Source organism: Phascolarctos cinereus, unplaced genomic scaffold (genome assembly GCF_003287225.1).
Source record: "Phascolarctos cinereus isolate Bilbo 61053 unplaced genomic scaffold, phaCin_HiC Scaffold_7;HRSCAF=346, whole genome shotgun sequence".
In the NCBI taxonomy this organism is placed as follows: domain Eukaryota; kingdom Metazoa; phylum Chordata; class Mammalia; order Diprotodontia; family Phascolarctidae; genus Phascolarctos; species Phascolarctos cinereus.
In genome coordinates this window covers 152,761,184-152,777,686 of record NW_027556180.1, presented here as the reverse complement: position 1 = coordinate 152,777,686, position 16,503 = coordinate 152,761,184, and the positions used below count along the sequence as shown (strand labels likewise).

Genomic DNA, 16,503 nt, shown 5'->3' with positions numbered 1-16,503 from the left:
ACTAATAATTTGATATTTGAATGGATCTTTTGACATTTTGTTTTAAATATAACAATACCCTTTACTAAATCTTGACTCTAAAACCGGAAACTTTATTACCCTATAAAACATATCCACAGTTCAAAGTATTTAAAGGGGTTAAACAAAATGCAAACATTTAATGCAACATTAAGCATGTGAAATAAAAACTTGATTGCCTAAAGAAAGCATGCTACGCTGTTACCCTGGTGACAGGTTAAAAAAAGGGATTGTGAGCTGAATAGCTGTATGATATGAAATTAAAATGTTTCACATTGAACAATCCAAAATGAATTGGGAAAGGTTAGAGTAGAGGAGAGAGAAATCAATTCTCCAATGGCAGTGGTGAATGGGAAAGAAGTATGAATAGGATTTGCCAGTGGGGTGCAACAGCTGCCAAATATCCTGCAGCCAAAGAATTACAATAATACTGATGAAGTGTGCAAGAGCTTTTGGAATCATCACAGGGAACAGAGAAATACTCCTACAATAATGAGGCTATTCTATTTCCCATATAGCTTCTGTAGAAATATCAAAGAGAAGAAAAATATTTTAAAATGTGATACTCAGCAACAAACATGTAAATATACCATCTTATCCATTTAACTAATGTTTTGTCCTTAACTAAACATGGATTTCAAAAATCACACAAACCACTGTTATACGGGAGAAATGAAAATATAAGAACGCACATATCAAAACATAAGCCAGACTTAAAAGATGACTGAATTAATGTTTTCTCCATTCTTGCTGTTTGCAGGATATTTATTTGTTAAAATCATGGTAGCTATTTATTTCAAAAGATAGAGGATGGACATGTGTATTTTTAAGTATATAACCAAAGTGCTTTTTGTTTGCTATACAATCATTTTTCATTCACCATTTTTCTTGATATAAATGTAACAGCACACTGAAGAACAATATGTAACATAAGATATTCACTGTCACATATGATAGAAATAAAAGTTTTAGTTTTATGTTTAATTTTGTAATTTTAAAAATAGTTTACAGCAAGACCTTCACAAGACATTTCAGTAACACTTAGTGTCTTGAAAATTTTTTAACATCTTTCTTTTTTTTCTCTACTTTACTTTCAATGATTAAAAATTTATTACAGAACTTTGAACGTAGACTACTAGGTGGGAAACTAATGATAGGTATGTGAAGAGCAAACCTAGCAAGTGGGAAAATATAGCTTTATGAAAGAAGCAAATAAAATAGAAGGTATATATATTGAAGTAGTAAAAGCATAAGTTCATGAAAAGTATACTTACCTTCCTCTTTTTATTTACATAACATTGAAGGGTTATATATTGGTTCTCTATGTAGTATGGCATTTGACATGCTTTCCTGAATGGTCACAGAAAGCAACATTTGCTAAGTGGGTCCTTTGAACTCTTAAAACCACAATACTTCCCAATAAATAATAATAATGATGATGTCGATGGTAATAGCTGGCATTTATATGCTAGCTAAAAGATTTTTAAAGTACTTTTTATAAACTGCCCTCATTTAATCTTCACAGCAACTCTGTAAGGCTGACACATGAGGTATTATTATCCTCATCTCATAGATGAACAACAGCAAAGCTAAGCAGCTTAAATAAGATCACACAGCCAGTAAATGTCAAATGTGAGTTTGAACTACAGTATTCCTAACTCCAAGTTTGGCCTTTTGTTATTGTTAATCTTTGTTGTTTTTAAAGGCAAAGCCACTATTATCATTTGATTGTTTAGAGATTTAACTTTGCTTTGTATTTATATTCTGTGAGACAATTAAAAGAGAAATAGGGAGTGAAAGGTAGGGACCATAAAGATAAGGAGGAGAAAATGGAGGAAACCAGATCACTCTTTTCATAAAATCTGTAGTTTGGCATGCCTACCACTATAAAACCTCATGTTTTCCAAAACAAAGTTTTGTTTCAGCTTAGGCTTAAGTACTGAGTCAAAAAGAGAGATGATATGGAGTAGAGGAGAGAAAGCTATACTTCGGATCAGGAAAATTTGGATGCAAATCTTACTTCTGATATTCTTTAACTGTGTGACCACGGGCTAAGTCACTTACACACTTTGAGTTTCAATTTCCTCAACTGTAGAATGGAGATGATAATAATATCTGCAAGTACCACCACCTTCAGAGTGTTGTTTCTCATGGACTCAAATGAGAAAATGTATACATGGCACTATATGAATAAGTTTTTACTATTAAATGAGCGAGTACTGGGTATTTGAAAGAATAGTATTCAGCTACCCAACATGAATATCAAAGTCCACACCATAAAAAAATTAGAAGAGAATCAGATTAGTCTCATAAAGAATTTTTTTTACTAAAAAAAATTTAATTTTATTTAAATTTTAACCAAACAAGAGATAAAGGCAACCACAAAAGATAAAACAGATTGTTGAGATTATATGAAACTGAAAAGCTTTTGTACAAACAAATTAAATGTAACAATGATAAAAACAGAATGTGCTGATTGGGAAAAATCTTCCTATCAAGCAAATATCTTTGATAAGGATCTGATATTTAGATATAAAAGAAAGATGAATATATAAGAACAAATGTCATTTCACAAAGCATTAGTGGTCAAAGAATATAAACAAACTTCTTAAAGCAACTGCAAACCACTAACAACATGATAAAAACTGTTCAAAATGCCTAATAATAAGAGAAATGTAAATCAAAATAATTCCAACAAACTCACATTGACAACGATGTTCACTGGCGATGAACAAACAAGCAAACATAACAAAGGATGGGAACAGTTAAAGTGAGAAGCTATGGAGATACAGGCAAACTAATAAACTTTTGGTAAGTTTGTGAGTTCTAGATTCTAGAAAGCAATTTGTGATTAGTTAGCAAAGAGAGTGATTAAAATGTCCATACCTTTTAATCTGGAAGCCTAATCCTAGGTATATACATTAAGGATGTAAAAACTGGAAAGAATGTTCTATGTACACTAAAATATTTATGGCAGCAATTTTGTACCAAAAAAAAAAATTGATCTAAAACAGAGGTCTATTGAGGAAAGGCTTAAAAACAAAAACACAAAAACAAAAGCAAAAACACCTATGGTACACGACTGTAATGGAATATCACTGAAACTCAAGAAACAACAAATACGAAGACCACAGAGAATGGGGAAATTTACATGAAATAAAGAAATGTGAAGCAGTGGAAAAAATGTTGGATATTGAGTAGAAGATATGGGTCAAATATGGACTTTACCATGGACTGTGAACAGGCTTTGGAAAAGTCACTTCTCCTCTAAGCCACTTTCCCCAACTATAAAACAAGGAGAGTTAACTAAAAAAAAAGCCTCAAGTTTTTTTCCAGCCCTAAATCTTTTATCCCTTCATCCTATAATGTAAACAATCATTATAACAATGTAAATAGAAAGAAAAAATTTTAAGGAAACTGAATGCTGTTGAATTGTAATGATCAGGTTTGGCCTTTAACAAAAAAAAATTAGAAAATGAAACTGACTCCTTTCAATGGAGAAGTGAAGGTCTATTGGAACAGAATACTACATACGCATACTGCTATCAGGCACCGTAGGATAAGCTGGATCATTTTATGGAACTATATTTTGTTTCTTTCTCTGTGGAACAAGGGACAAAGGACATATTCAAAAATGAAGATGATGTGAAAACAAAATATTTAACTTTCTAAAGAAAGAAAAAAAATATTGTCCAGCTTTGGAGTCAAAGATTTATAGAGCCAAAAGAAACACTCAAGGATATATTGTCATACTCTCTAATTTTAAGGATAAGAAAACAGAATGAAATGAATAAATAAGAATATTTTAGGAGTTAATGTTAAATTTTAAAGTATTTAACAAGACATATAGAGATGTTACATGTACACACACACACACCACCACCACCACCACCACCACCACCACAACCGCAAAATTAATTATAGAGATTTTTTTTAACAGAGCATTAAAAAGTTCTAAAATCAGCACAAAGAATCAATGGGAACAAATATAAAGTGATTAAATTATTACCCCCAAAACAAAGAGTAAAATAAAAAAGGAGTATAGCTGTGTTTAGGGAGATATCAATATTAAGCTATGTGTGTGTTTAAAACAACTTTAAAGGTTTTGTTTTATGAATTTCTTAAGGAAAGGGTTGCATTCAATTTACTTATTCAAGATATAACTTTGAAATGCCTACTACATGGAAAACATTTTGCTAAGTACTTTGGGAAACAGAAGACATGTTATCTACCCTGAGGGTGAAGAAGGGAAGGAAGGGATATTTATTAAATGCCTAATATGTTGCAGGCTCTGTGCTAAGTGCTTTACAAATATTATCACTTTCCAAGACGCTTCAGAAAACAAAGTATATATACATTTAAAGTTAAATAACAATGTAAGGTGGTACATCATTAAGTACCAAACATGTTATATACCATCATCATATCATCAGAGAATAGATTACAGAACATTAAAACTAAAAGGAATCTTAAAGACATGTAATAGTAATTAGTTGTGATTAAAAAATAAATTTCTTTAAAGTAAACATAAGAATAACGCTACAATGTTCTGGTGACTACAATAAGTCACTTTCAGGAAAAGATGTAAAAGTTTAAATTTGTTGATATTTATCATCACTCCCAAAAATGTTTTTTTTTAAATAACTGGAAATACAGTGATTTCTCCTAACAAAAAGAGCCATAACTCTCTCACTTACAATACTGAAAATGGAAATATTATTTTGATTAGGCAAAATTAATGTATTTGTTTCATGTACATTATAACTATATATCATTCCTATTTTAGATTGAGTTTCTATATCAGTGATTTCAATTCTAATTTTGTTATGGACCAGAATATTTCTAATTATCTCAGGGTATGTTGATCCTTTCTGACCATCTCAAAATAATTTTCATTTTAAAAAAATAAGCAAATGTCATATAATAGAAACTGAGAAAGAACTATAGGAGAATTCAAATAACTTAAAAATTTTTGAGAATTACTGCCCAAGATGGTAGAGAATTCAAAATATACAATATAATGGCTTTGACAAATTATTTAAATAATGACATAGACAGATAAATCAAGCTAATTAGTAAACAGTCACAGCAATATAGCCTCACAGTTAATTTCTTCCTCTGCCTATCTGGATGTTACCCCTTCTCAGATTATCATGCAAGAACTAAGAAAAGTAATCTTGACCTGAAGAACATTGTAAGTCAAAATTTTGTACCACCTGTATATACATACATACTGCATCTCCCAATAGATAATCAATTCCTTTAGGATAGAGATTGGCAGGGTTTTTTGTTTGTTTTAGCATAAGTAGCACTTAGCATAGTGCCCAGTATAGACTAGGCATTCTACAGAGGATTACTGAATTGAAAAGTGAACATAATTCTAAAACACTCTCGTTAAACTATTCACAGCAGTATTTAAAACTGTTACAGCAATCTTTTCTTTTTACATCACCTTCATTTCAAAACCTATCTCCTACCCAGAGGGCCATCCTTTGTGATGGCTAGTAGATTGAGGATATATCTCCCCTGCTTCATAAAAGATCATGGACACACCTCTAATCATTGGAAGTTATTGTTCTTATATTTAAATAATTATTTCCAAATGTCAATGCCAGACTAGAAAATTACATGAAAAGACAAGCTTGCAGTGGCCAGGACTAAAAACCAATTTGATTGCCTTACTCTATATAGTTACAAAGTCTCACAAGTCAAGGGGCCAACTGATATGAAAAAAGGGTATTTGTTTATCATTCACATTGAAGGCCAAAGTGAGTGTAGAGTAGCTCCTACAGTAGTGAAAAAAAAATTTTTTTCCCCGAATATCAGATTTGCCACCTTGCTTCCCAAAAAGGGTATACATCTTAAAGAATTTCTTTAGCTCACTAGGCCCTAAAGAAAATCCTTTATCTACACTAACTAGTGTCAAATCAATTTTACCCTTCTTCCTTGCTTAGAAATTTTTGCAAACGTAAACCAGCTATGAGGCCTTAACTACCCTTCTCTGTTATGACTTCAACGCTAGTTCGAAATTCTGTCAATTCTAAATGTATATCAAAGTCCGACCTATTATGATAAAACAAGTATTTAAAAAGTGTATTAAAGGTGATCTCTTTGGAGAAAGTAGAGCCATCTTCCCTTTTCATGGTAGTTATTATAGTGTTTCTAGATTAATATGTCCTAGAAAGGCTATTCAGAAGACACTGGATTAATGCAAGTTTATGCTGTATAGAATGCCTATTGCCTTTGTGACTTTTTACATATCAATCATTTCTGTATGAATCTTAAGAAGCTACAAGATATTGATAAGGCATTATTTCTGTTCTTGTCAAAAGAGTTTGGAGAACACTATTTGGCATTACCTGCCATATTTAAAGATAACATTCACATAGAATACTACTCTCTCTTCTTGATTTTATGCTTCTATTTTTTATTTGTATTTATTACAGAAATTTCTTTATATATAATATGCATATTAATAGATGCCCATATAAAACATATACATATAAAATATATATATACTATATATTTAATATATACATACAAAGGTGTGTGTGTGTGTGTGTGTGTGTGTGTGTATACACATACACAAAATCATGTTGTAACATCATTTCATAGCTTTGACAATATTAATATAGGAAAAACCTCCCAAGATACATACTATATAAATACTATCTTCTCAAACCATCAGAAATAGACTCCATTTTACAGATAAGGGAGAAATGTAAGTGTACGGATTAAAAAAACAAACTATTAACATTTATTTTCCTAAAATTCCTATTTTAAGGAGTGTAGATAAGTGCTGACAATATTTAAAATGTCTTATGTAGATAAAAAAGAATATTTAAATACTATGAAGAAATCTTCTAATCTCAGAATAATGAAGCTAATATTCAACATATTTTAATCACAAAAACTTTCTACCAATAAAAAATTTATTTTTACAACAATAACAATATAATAATTGACATTTATATAGCATTTCAGAGTCTGGAAAAAAGTTTTAAATATATTTTCTCATGAGTTTCATGACAATAGTGTGAGGTTAGTACTACAGGTATAATAAATAATAAATAAAAGTGAAACCTGGAGAGGTTAAATGACTTGTCCACAGTTAGATACTATGTGTTAGAGGCATGATTTAGCATCTTAGACTTACAGGTTAAAGAGCTTTTACAGATCATCTAGTCCAACCCCTTCATTTTACAGATGAGGAGGGAGGTACACAGAACTTAAAGGACTTGGCTCAAGGTCAAATAGGAGTAAATGGTAGAACTACATTTGAACCTAGATTCTCTGGATCCATCACTATTCCCACTATACCACATCACCTCTTTTTCTTCTTGATTTTAAGTACAGCACGCTATCAAATTAAGCACAGGTTCATTTTCAATGAGGAAATTATATCTGCAATAACTTAGAAAGAATATGTCAATGTGCATTATTATAATTATTTTAGATGCAGCTAAACATTAATTATAAATTTTTGATACCACAGAAAAAATTGTTTCTAGCAGTATGTTTCCTTTTTTTTTTTTCCCCAAAAGTATATTTCCATTCTTTTACTAAGCAGGTACTTTGGACATTTCATATCTCTGGGTTTTTCCAAGTCATAAATGATTTAAGAGTAAAACCCATACAGAAATTAGGAAAATATGCTTAGGAGCCAAGACAAGCAACACATGGGAAGTGCTGCAGGCAATTGGGCATAGAATTATAAACATCACATTAGTACACCCATGAGATAGCAAGACGTAGCCACACCTGGAGAGTCACTCTCATAATCCATTCCCAAGCCAATAATGAAAACAAGACTGAAGCCAAAATGTGAAAATTCAACTGCACTACACTGGCTTTGGTCTCAGAGGTCTCTACATCAAACAAGCATAAAATAAGCTGGATTCACTTTAGCCAAATATGTTTCCACTTGAAACAAGATCATACTTTGTTAAGAAGGCCTCAGGATTTTACTAGATGCTGTAAATCTGCTATGCAGCTGTGGGTGGCACAAATTTCACAATAAACTAGACTACTGAATAAACAGGGAGATTTCAGTGTAAAATAAGCTAACCCAGAACAATAAAACAATCGTCAATCACCCACAGCCACTTCCTGGAGGAAATATGTACCAATATTTTCTCTATCATAACTAAATTATTATATTGCTAACTGGCTCACAAATTTCATGCTGTCCCTTCCTACCTCTATTCCTTCAATCATGCATGTAATGGATCCAAACCATTTCTTTCTTCACCTATTGAAATTCCTCTTTTCCTTCAAGCCTGTTTCTGCTTGGCCCTTGAACCCACTCTCCCAAAAATTAACACAGAATGGGCTCTAAGGATCCATATTTCGGAATGACTTTTCTATAACTGACTCTAGGCACAAGTCCAGCTAAAAAGATCCAAATTCAGATGTCCTTTCCCCTTCGTGTTCCCTTCCACTATTCTACTCCAATCTATATGCAAGCTATCTATATTCTGTTCTTCATTGACTCAGTTTTCACGTATTCTACCACAAAAGCACCTTGACCTACCAAACCATAACACATAATATTTTTTAAAAATTTGTTGGTCTGTTTATTAGGTTTTTAAATTGCAAATTTCCAAAGGATAACAGGGAATGTCATGTAGAATAGAAAAAACACTGGATTTTGGTCAAAGGATTTAGAATCAAATCCCAGCTCTGAAATTACTACCTCTGTCACCAAGGGAGAATCATGTGCTGTGTGTGTGCTTCAGTTTCTGCATGCATAAAATGAGAGGTGAGGAAAATTGAACTAGATGACCTCAAAGGTCCCTGACAATCCTAAATCTATGATCCTATTAAAAACAAGAAGGGTTATATCATAAATGCAGAAACCACTTACTTAATGTTTAGCTAAGTAACAGAATTACAAAGTTAGAGAACAATCATCTAAAGAGTATTTGAAAAAGAATCGCTAAAATATTCCCAATAATTCCTGGCTTTGCTTGAAGTTCTCTGATGAGAGGGAACACAATACCTCCCAAGGCACCCCATTCCATTTTTGAACAGTTCTAACTGTTACAAAATTTACCCTTTTGAGTCAAATCTAAATCTACCTCTCTGCAATTTCTATTCACTATTCTTTGTTCTGTCCTCATTGAACAAATCTATTCCTTCCTCCATATGTTGGGTCTCCAAATACTTGATGGCTCTCACACCCGTCTCCCCCTCCTGTCTTCTTTCATTCAAGATAACCATCTCAAGTTCCTTCCAATGATTTCTTGTATGATCTTTAGGACTCTCATCATGCTGTATACCACATTTTGGAGAGTGTCTACTTTTTCAATGTGTTTCATAAAATGGGCTGCCTACTTGAAATGAACACAATACTCCAGATGGCTCTGACCAAACTTTGCTTCATCAAGGTCACTTACCTATCTACCATCACATCAGGACCTATTAAGTAATGGTACTTTGCCACCTACTCTTACAGTGTCAAGATACCCAACACCTACACCTACACCTCTTGCCTGGGAAACAATATTCAAATCAGTACAACTACTGCTATTATCAGTGCCTGGAAAATATATGACAATCTAATGTTCTATGATTTCACTTACAATAACTGTGAATACTCAAATAAAAACATCCTTCCTTTCTCTCAAATATGTTGTATCTATCTAATAGAACATAAACTCCAAAAGGGGAGGGACAATCTTACTTTTGTATTTGTATCCTTAGTACCTAAGGACACAATGCCTAGCATACAGGAGGTAGTTAAATGCTTCTTACCCAAATGGCTGATTGATTGTTTCTCATGTCCTTCCTTCTGAATGCTATATGTCTCTTAATGCAGATCAAGAAAGTGATGTCTTTTTTGATAGGTATATCACACTGCTCACCCACAATGAATCTGAAGTCTAAGATAACTCTTAGATACAGGAATTATAGTTTAGCCATATAAAACTCTCACCTAGCCTATTTTTCAGAAACTGATTTTCGGAACCCAAGTATAGCACTTTACATATACACCTATAAAACGTGTCCAATTTAGCCCACCCTTCTAAATATTTAGATCTTTATGAATCATGACTGTTAGCTAACATGATAGCTAACGCAAAAAACTGTACATCTGAAAATTCCAAAAACTTATCTATGCTATGGAACCATATTTAAAATCTCATTTATATTTTCCCTAGGAATATTAGGAAATAATATTTCTCTGGCCTAAATCCATTCTAGAACTTTCCTGTTAGGAAAGTAGATAGAAAAAAACTTGAGAAGTTTCTTAGGGAAATGGATTACGGATGATAACCAAAATTAATTCTTGCCTAGAATGGTTCAGTCAATCATTATTTATTAAAGGCTTACTATATGCCAGGTAATATGCTAAGCATTGTCTCTACCATTCACATACAGGGAACAGTTAACAGGACTCATTCTTCAATACAGCAAAAGAATTAGGAAATTAATCACCCTTTGTTTATTCTATAAGTAAGAGGAGTGATCTAGAAGTTAATGTGATAATTACTTTATTACTCAATTGTTCTAAAATGTTGACTGGAGAGAGACCAAAAGCTCTTCATAACCTGAGCCCCATCTTTCCAGCCTTATCACATATGCCCCTCTCCTGCTGCCTCTTATGGCCCCTTGATGTTCTCCACACAAAATCCCACCACTCCTTTCTAAGCATTTTTGATGGCAGGCCTGAATTGCATTCTCTCTCTCTTTTTCTTTCTACTTCCTAGAGTCACTAGTTCACTTCAAGATTCTAGTACCACTTGCTACATGAGGCAATTCCTGGTTCTTTCACCTCCTACTCCCTTCTCCTCACCTCAAGGTTACTGAATATTTGTTCTGTATGTGTGCATACCTTCACCCTTGATAGAATGTTAGTTGTTTAGGGGCAGGGAATGTTTATCTTCTGTTCTAAACTTCCCAGTTCCTAAAACGCAGCAGGTACTTCATAAAGGATTGTTGGAAAGAGCGCTCAAATTCCAGGGATTGGGCTCCCCTTTACAGGAATTCACTAGGGCTGATATTCTTCACTGCACATCTTTTGAAAATTCAAGGGTTAACATCATGCCAGGAAAAGGCTCTGAAATAGGAATTTTGTAGAAGATACATAGCTACATGGCAGAAATTATCATCCTATTTTTCAGTGTATTTGAGTTTCTGAAAATAACCTACCTTGAATTTTCCTCAAAACACTGTGCTCTTAACTGGAAAGACACATACAAAGAAGATGCTATAGCCATTAATTGTTGTTTTTCTGTCTTAGTTAATTTATGACCTGGAAATAAAAAATAAAAGGAAGAAGAATAATTTAAATATTTATGCAAACATGTAATTGTCATATAAAAGTATTATTTAAATAAGCATTTGCTATGCTAACATTGTGCTAGGTAATTTAAAGAGTTCAATAAGACATGTTTCCTGTCCATAAAATTTTATAATTAGTGGAAAGATAACAAACATTAAACAACTATTAAATAATATCACATTAAAATATCATGATTGTTATAATACAGTAAAAAATTTAAGAAGTCCCTGATATATTCCTGAGAGAAATTGTTTCAGCCTGTTCTTTTCTTTTATAGTGTGCAAACCTCACCATGTCCACAACTCTCTAAAGAAATCATCCTTACTTTCTACTATACCAAGGAAGTTGAGACTTTATCACAAAAACACACTAAATTCAAATCTTCCTTATACTAAAACTTTACCAATTAGCTCCTTCCCACTTGTTTCAGGTAATGTTCATCCTTTCCAACGTTAACCACTCTCTAACTATGCTTTATGTGATATGCTATACTATCCCAACTACTGCAGTGCCTTAACCAAACAAGGCCTAAGTATCTATCTATACCTACTTCTCTTACATTTTTAATGATGATGATGATCTTGATGATGATAATGTTCGATGACAGCAATATTTATATAGTACAATGAGTTTTGGGAAGCACTTTAAAGGATTATCTCATTTGATACTCCCAACCACTCTGAGAGGTAGGCTCTACTATTACTGCCATTTTATAGGTGAAGAAACTGAAGCAGATACATATTAAGGGATTTGCCCAGTGTTACATTACTAAGTGTCTGAAGCTGGATTTAAACTCATATTTTCCTGACTTCAGGTCCAGTGCTCTATCCGTCCTGCCTTTTACTCTCCACCATTCCCTATTAAAAAAAAATCCTTCCTCTTATCTTCTTGGAGAACGATCCTATTTCAAATCTCAAATGTCACCATTCAATGGCTAAAAAAAAAAAAAGTACAATTATAAACTTTATTTCATCACCATCCATTCCTTTCTCAATTCTTTGCAATTTGGTTTCCCTCTCCGTCAAACTAATGAAACTTTTTTGAAAGAATACTAATGACCATCAAGTTATCAAATATAATGGTCAAATATAATTCCTTGGTGATATCCCCATTATTTTTGAGCTACCTCATCCTATTTCTTGATGTTCTCTTTTCCCTTGGCTTAATGATACTTGATTCTCTTCTTCTTGTCTTAATTCCTAAATACAGACATTTCCTCAAAGGTGTCTCCTAGGGTCTCAACTCTTCTCTTTATGTAATTGTTTGGTTGGTGATCACATTAACCCTTAAGGGCTGAATTATCATATAGATACAGTTGCTTTACAAATATAAATGAATATCATATATGTATATACATGAACATATTTTGATCTCAAATTAGATATCTAATTGGTATCTCAAACTCAAACATGTCTAAAACAGAACTCATCATCTTTACCCTGTTAAGATGCTCCTATTTCAAACTTTATTATTACTGTCAAGTTCACTTTCTCAGACTGGTAGATCAGTAGATGAGGTCTTCTTGCTTAGCAACCTCTGTCACCAATCTATTTCCATTAGACTATTTTATTATTTTGGTTATGTCAAAATTGTTGTGTAAACATCAAAGCTTCATTCTTTGGATGATCTTAAAGCTAAAATTACAAATGAAATGATTCAGTTACTGAATAGAAGCTGATGAAAGTTTTTTTGTAAGCTAAAAATAAACCAGAACAATGTACATATAGCAAAAGAAACTTAGGCTGAGTTATAACCAGAAATGCCAACATTCAAAAATTTTAAATAATAACCTTTCAATTGTTATTTCTTATAAGACTGTATCATTTATATTTTTGAAGTTGATAAAGCTTAAAACTGGACTAAGACTTTTTGTACATGCTATATATGTCCCCTTCTCTCCAAAAACATTCACCATTCAGATACAGATATTCATCAACTTTTGCCCAAACAACTGCAAAAGACTTTTTTAAAAAAATATAATCATATATTGACAGATTCTTAGAGGGTTTTTTTAAACCACCATAATTTTCCCCAGTATCCATTTTCTTTTCCATCCTAGGAAGCCATCCCACCTAACACATATTTTTAAAGGAAAAAAAAAAAGAAAAAGGTAAAAATCAAAATAAGTGAATAATAAATCAAAAAAAGTTTGTAAAAATATGTGCAATGTACAACACTTGTGAATCTCCCATCTCTGAAAAAGAGGTGGAGTGTCTTTTTATATATGTTTGTTCTAGCCAAGAAGTAGGTTGCAAGAATAAGAAAACAAAAAAAGAATCTATACACCCAAATAGTGGTACCTATTAAACTGTCTATCTAAATAGAGTTGGTCACTGCAAAACAGCTCTTATTTATTGCTATCCACGCCCTGGTACGACACCATGTACTGTGGCTTATAGAGTTCTATGCTACAAAATTATCTCAGAAAAATCCCTTTTAAAAAAAAGTCAAAGTTCTTATCTTTTCTGTGAAGTAGAATATATTTAGTTATTATGAGGAAAAGAATTTCAATAGTATGAATTACTTTAGTCAAAATATGAATGATTAATAAACTTAGGACGATAAATATTTTCATTTGATTCAATTTAATACAACAAAATGTTAACATTCACAAAGGGTTTAAAGAAGAGGCTGGCATCCCAAAGGAATCTCTAATTCCTGGAATGTGTGGTAGAGATACTTTTGAGAAGGTAGATCTTTTAAACGGTCCTCACCTTTTCCTCCAACCTTATTTATATCCTAGAAAAATAAGAGTATGATTTTATCACTCAATTTCTGAAATGTTACAGATAACTAGTGTAGCATATTGATTAAAAATTTACATTCTGCCCAAAATAATGTATAACTTACAATGTCCCTCTGAAACAGATAAAACATACCAACTTATTCATTCTTAACATTTTATGGAAATAAGTGTGCATGTGTGTTACATTTTAGAAGTTTCATATGGAATTGTCCTAAAGGTGAATTAAGAATACTTATGAAAATGCACTGCGTAAAAGGATGCTGTTTTTTTTTAACAAGATGCTAAGAGCTAATTTATGTCATTTTCATGGTTCTAAATAGCCTATAAATCAACACAGTAACAAAAGTTAGAGTAGATATGAATGCCCTGCTTTGTTTTGTTTGTTTAACCAAAAATCTTTCGAGTTCAATGTTTACAAAATAATTACAATAGAGATTTCTTTTTTTGTTTTTTAATGGAGAGCAAGTAGAAGTTATGTTATAACAAACATAAAGGAAGCCACTAATTACATTCAAAAAGGTTATTCATTTAAATTTATTTATCAGATAGTCTGTATCTTGTTTGATTTAGTAAGGGCTTCCACTGGGTGGGGGCAAGATGGCAGAGTAAAGGCAGGGACTCACATGAACTCCCCCAAAAACCTCTCAAAATACCTTTAAATAATAACTCTAAGCAGATTCTAGAGCAGCAGAACTCACAAAAAGATGAAGTGACGTAATTTTCCAGCCCAAGACAACTTAAAAGGTCAGCAAGAAAGATCCGTTGTACCAGGGTGAGAGAGGAGGACAGTGCATTGCAAGCTGTGCCAGCACATTCCAGGCCTCAGCAAACCAGGAGCAGGCTTTGGGAGCCACTGAATCAGCAACAGCACCAGCTACTTCCAGAGCTCTTAGCCCACAGATGATCAGAAGATTACAGGGGTCTCTTTGCTATCACTGAGGCAGGACTCCGTTGCTTTGGCCATACTCAGATCCAGGTCACAGATCTGAATGGCAGTCCCACTCCAAGGAGGAGTGCCAGCACACTAGAGCTTGCAGCCACAGGGGAGTGAGGACCATCATCACAATTCCAGGGCAGAAAAGAATGCTTGTGGTCACTCACAGACCAGAGCACAGGCTAGGATAGCAGTAAACACTTGTCCTTAAATCATACCACCTTGGAAAAACTGAAAACTTACAGGTACCATAGAAGTATCTCTGAAAAAACAGCTGCACAAAATCCCTGAAGCTTGGGGACAGTGTGCCCTCCATCCTGGAAGCAGAGCCTTACTTTAAGAAAAAATTAAAAGTCAAGTAATTGGCTGGGAATATGAGCAAGCAATAGAGAAAAATTCTGGCCATAGAAAGTTGTTATGGTGACAACAAAGACCAAAACACACACTCAGAAGAAGACAACAAAATCACATATCTCTAAAGCTTCCAAAAAAAATATGAATTGGTCTCAGACCATGGAAGAACTCAAAAAGGATTCTGAAAACCAAGTAAGAGAGGTAGACAAAAACCTGGGGAAAAAAAATGAAAGTGCTGAAAGAAAATCATGAAAAACAAGTCAATGGCTTGATAAAGGAGATACAAAAAAGTATTGAAGAAAATAACATCTTAAAAAACAGAGCAGGTCAAATGGTAAAAGGCACAGTGAGAGAAGACTGCCTTAAAAAGCAGAATTGGGGGCAGCTAGATGGCACAGTAGACAGACCACTAAACCTGGATTCAAGATCTGAGTTCAAATCCGGCCTTAGATACTTGATACTTACTAGCTGTATGACCCTGGGCAAGTCACTTCACCCCACTGACTTGGAAAAAAATAAAAATAAAAATTGGCCAAATGGAAAAAGAGGCACAATAATTCACTGAAGATAAAAACTCCTTAAAAGCAGAATTGGGGGGCAGCTAGGTGGTGCAGTGGATAGAGCACCGGCCCTGAAGTCAGGAGAACTGAGTTCAAATCCGGCCTCAGACCAAACACTTGACACTTACTAGCTGTGTGACCCTGGGCAAGTCACTTAACCCCAATTGCCTAAAAACAAAAAACAAAAAAAAAAAAAAAAGTAGAATTGGCCAAATGAAAAAGGTCACTGAAGAAAATAATTCCTTAAAAATCAGAACTGAGCAGTAACTAGGTGGTGCAGTGGATAGAGCTCCAGCCTTGAAGTCAGGAGGTCCTGAGTTCAAATCTGACCTTAGACGCTTGACATTTACTAGCTGTGTGACCCTGGGCAAGTCATTTAACCCCACTGCCTAGCCAAAAAAAAAAAAGTTAGAATTGAAATTGGAGCTCTAATGCATTGTTGGTGGAGTTGTGAACTGATTCAACCATTCTGTAGAACAATTTGGAACTGTGCTCAAATGGCTATAAAACCATGTATATCCTTTGACCTAGCAATACCACTACTAGGCCTGTATCTCAAAAGAAATAAAAAAAAAAGGACCTATATGCACAAAAATATTTATAG

General features: G+C 33.3%; 1 protein-coding gene across 3 annotated transcripts in view; it reads right to left on the bottom strand.

The window, feature by feature from the left end:
* Positions 1–16,503, bottom strand: part of PCCA (propionyl-CoA carboxylase subunit alpha) — a 484,900-nt gene that overhangs the window by 180,616 nt on the left and 287,781 nt on the right. For all 3 annotated transcript variants that reach the window (XM_020964021.2, XM_020964019.2, XM_078147299.1), the window contains one exon: positions 11,173–11,275. In XM_020964021.2, coding sequence (XP_020819680.1) covers positions 11,173–11,275 — 103 coding nt within the window. The remainder of the gene's footprint in view (positions 1–11,172; positions 11,276–16,503) is intronic.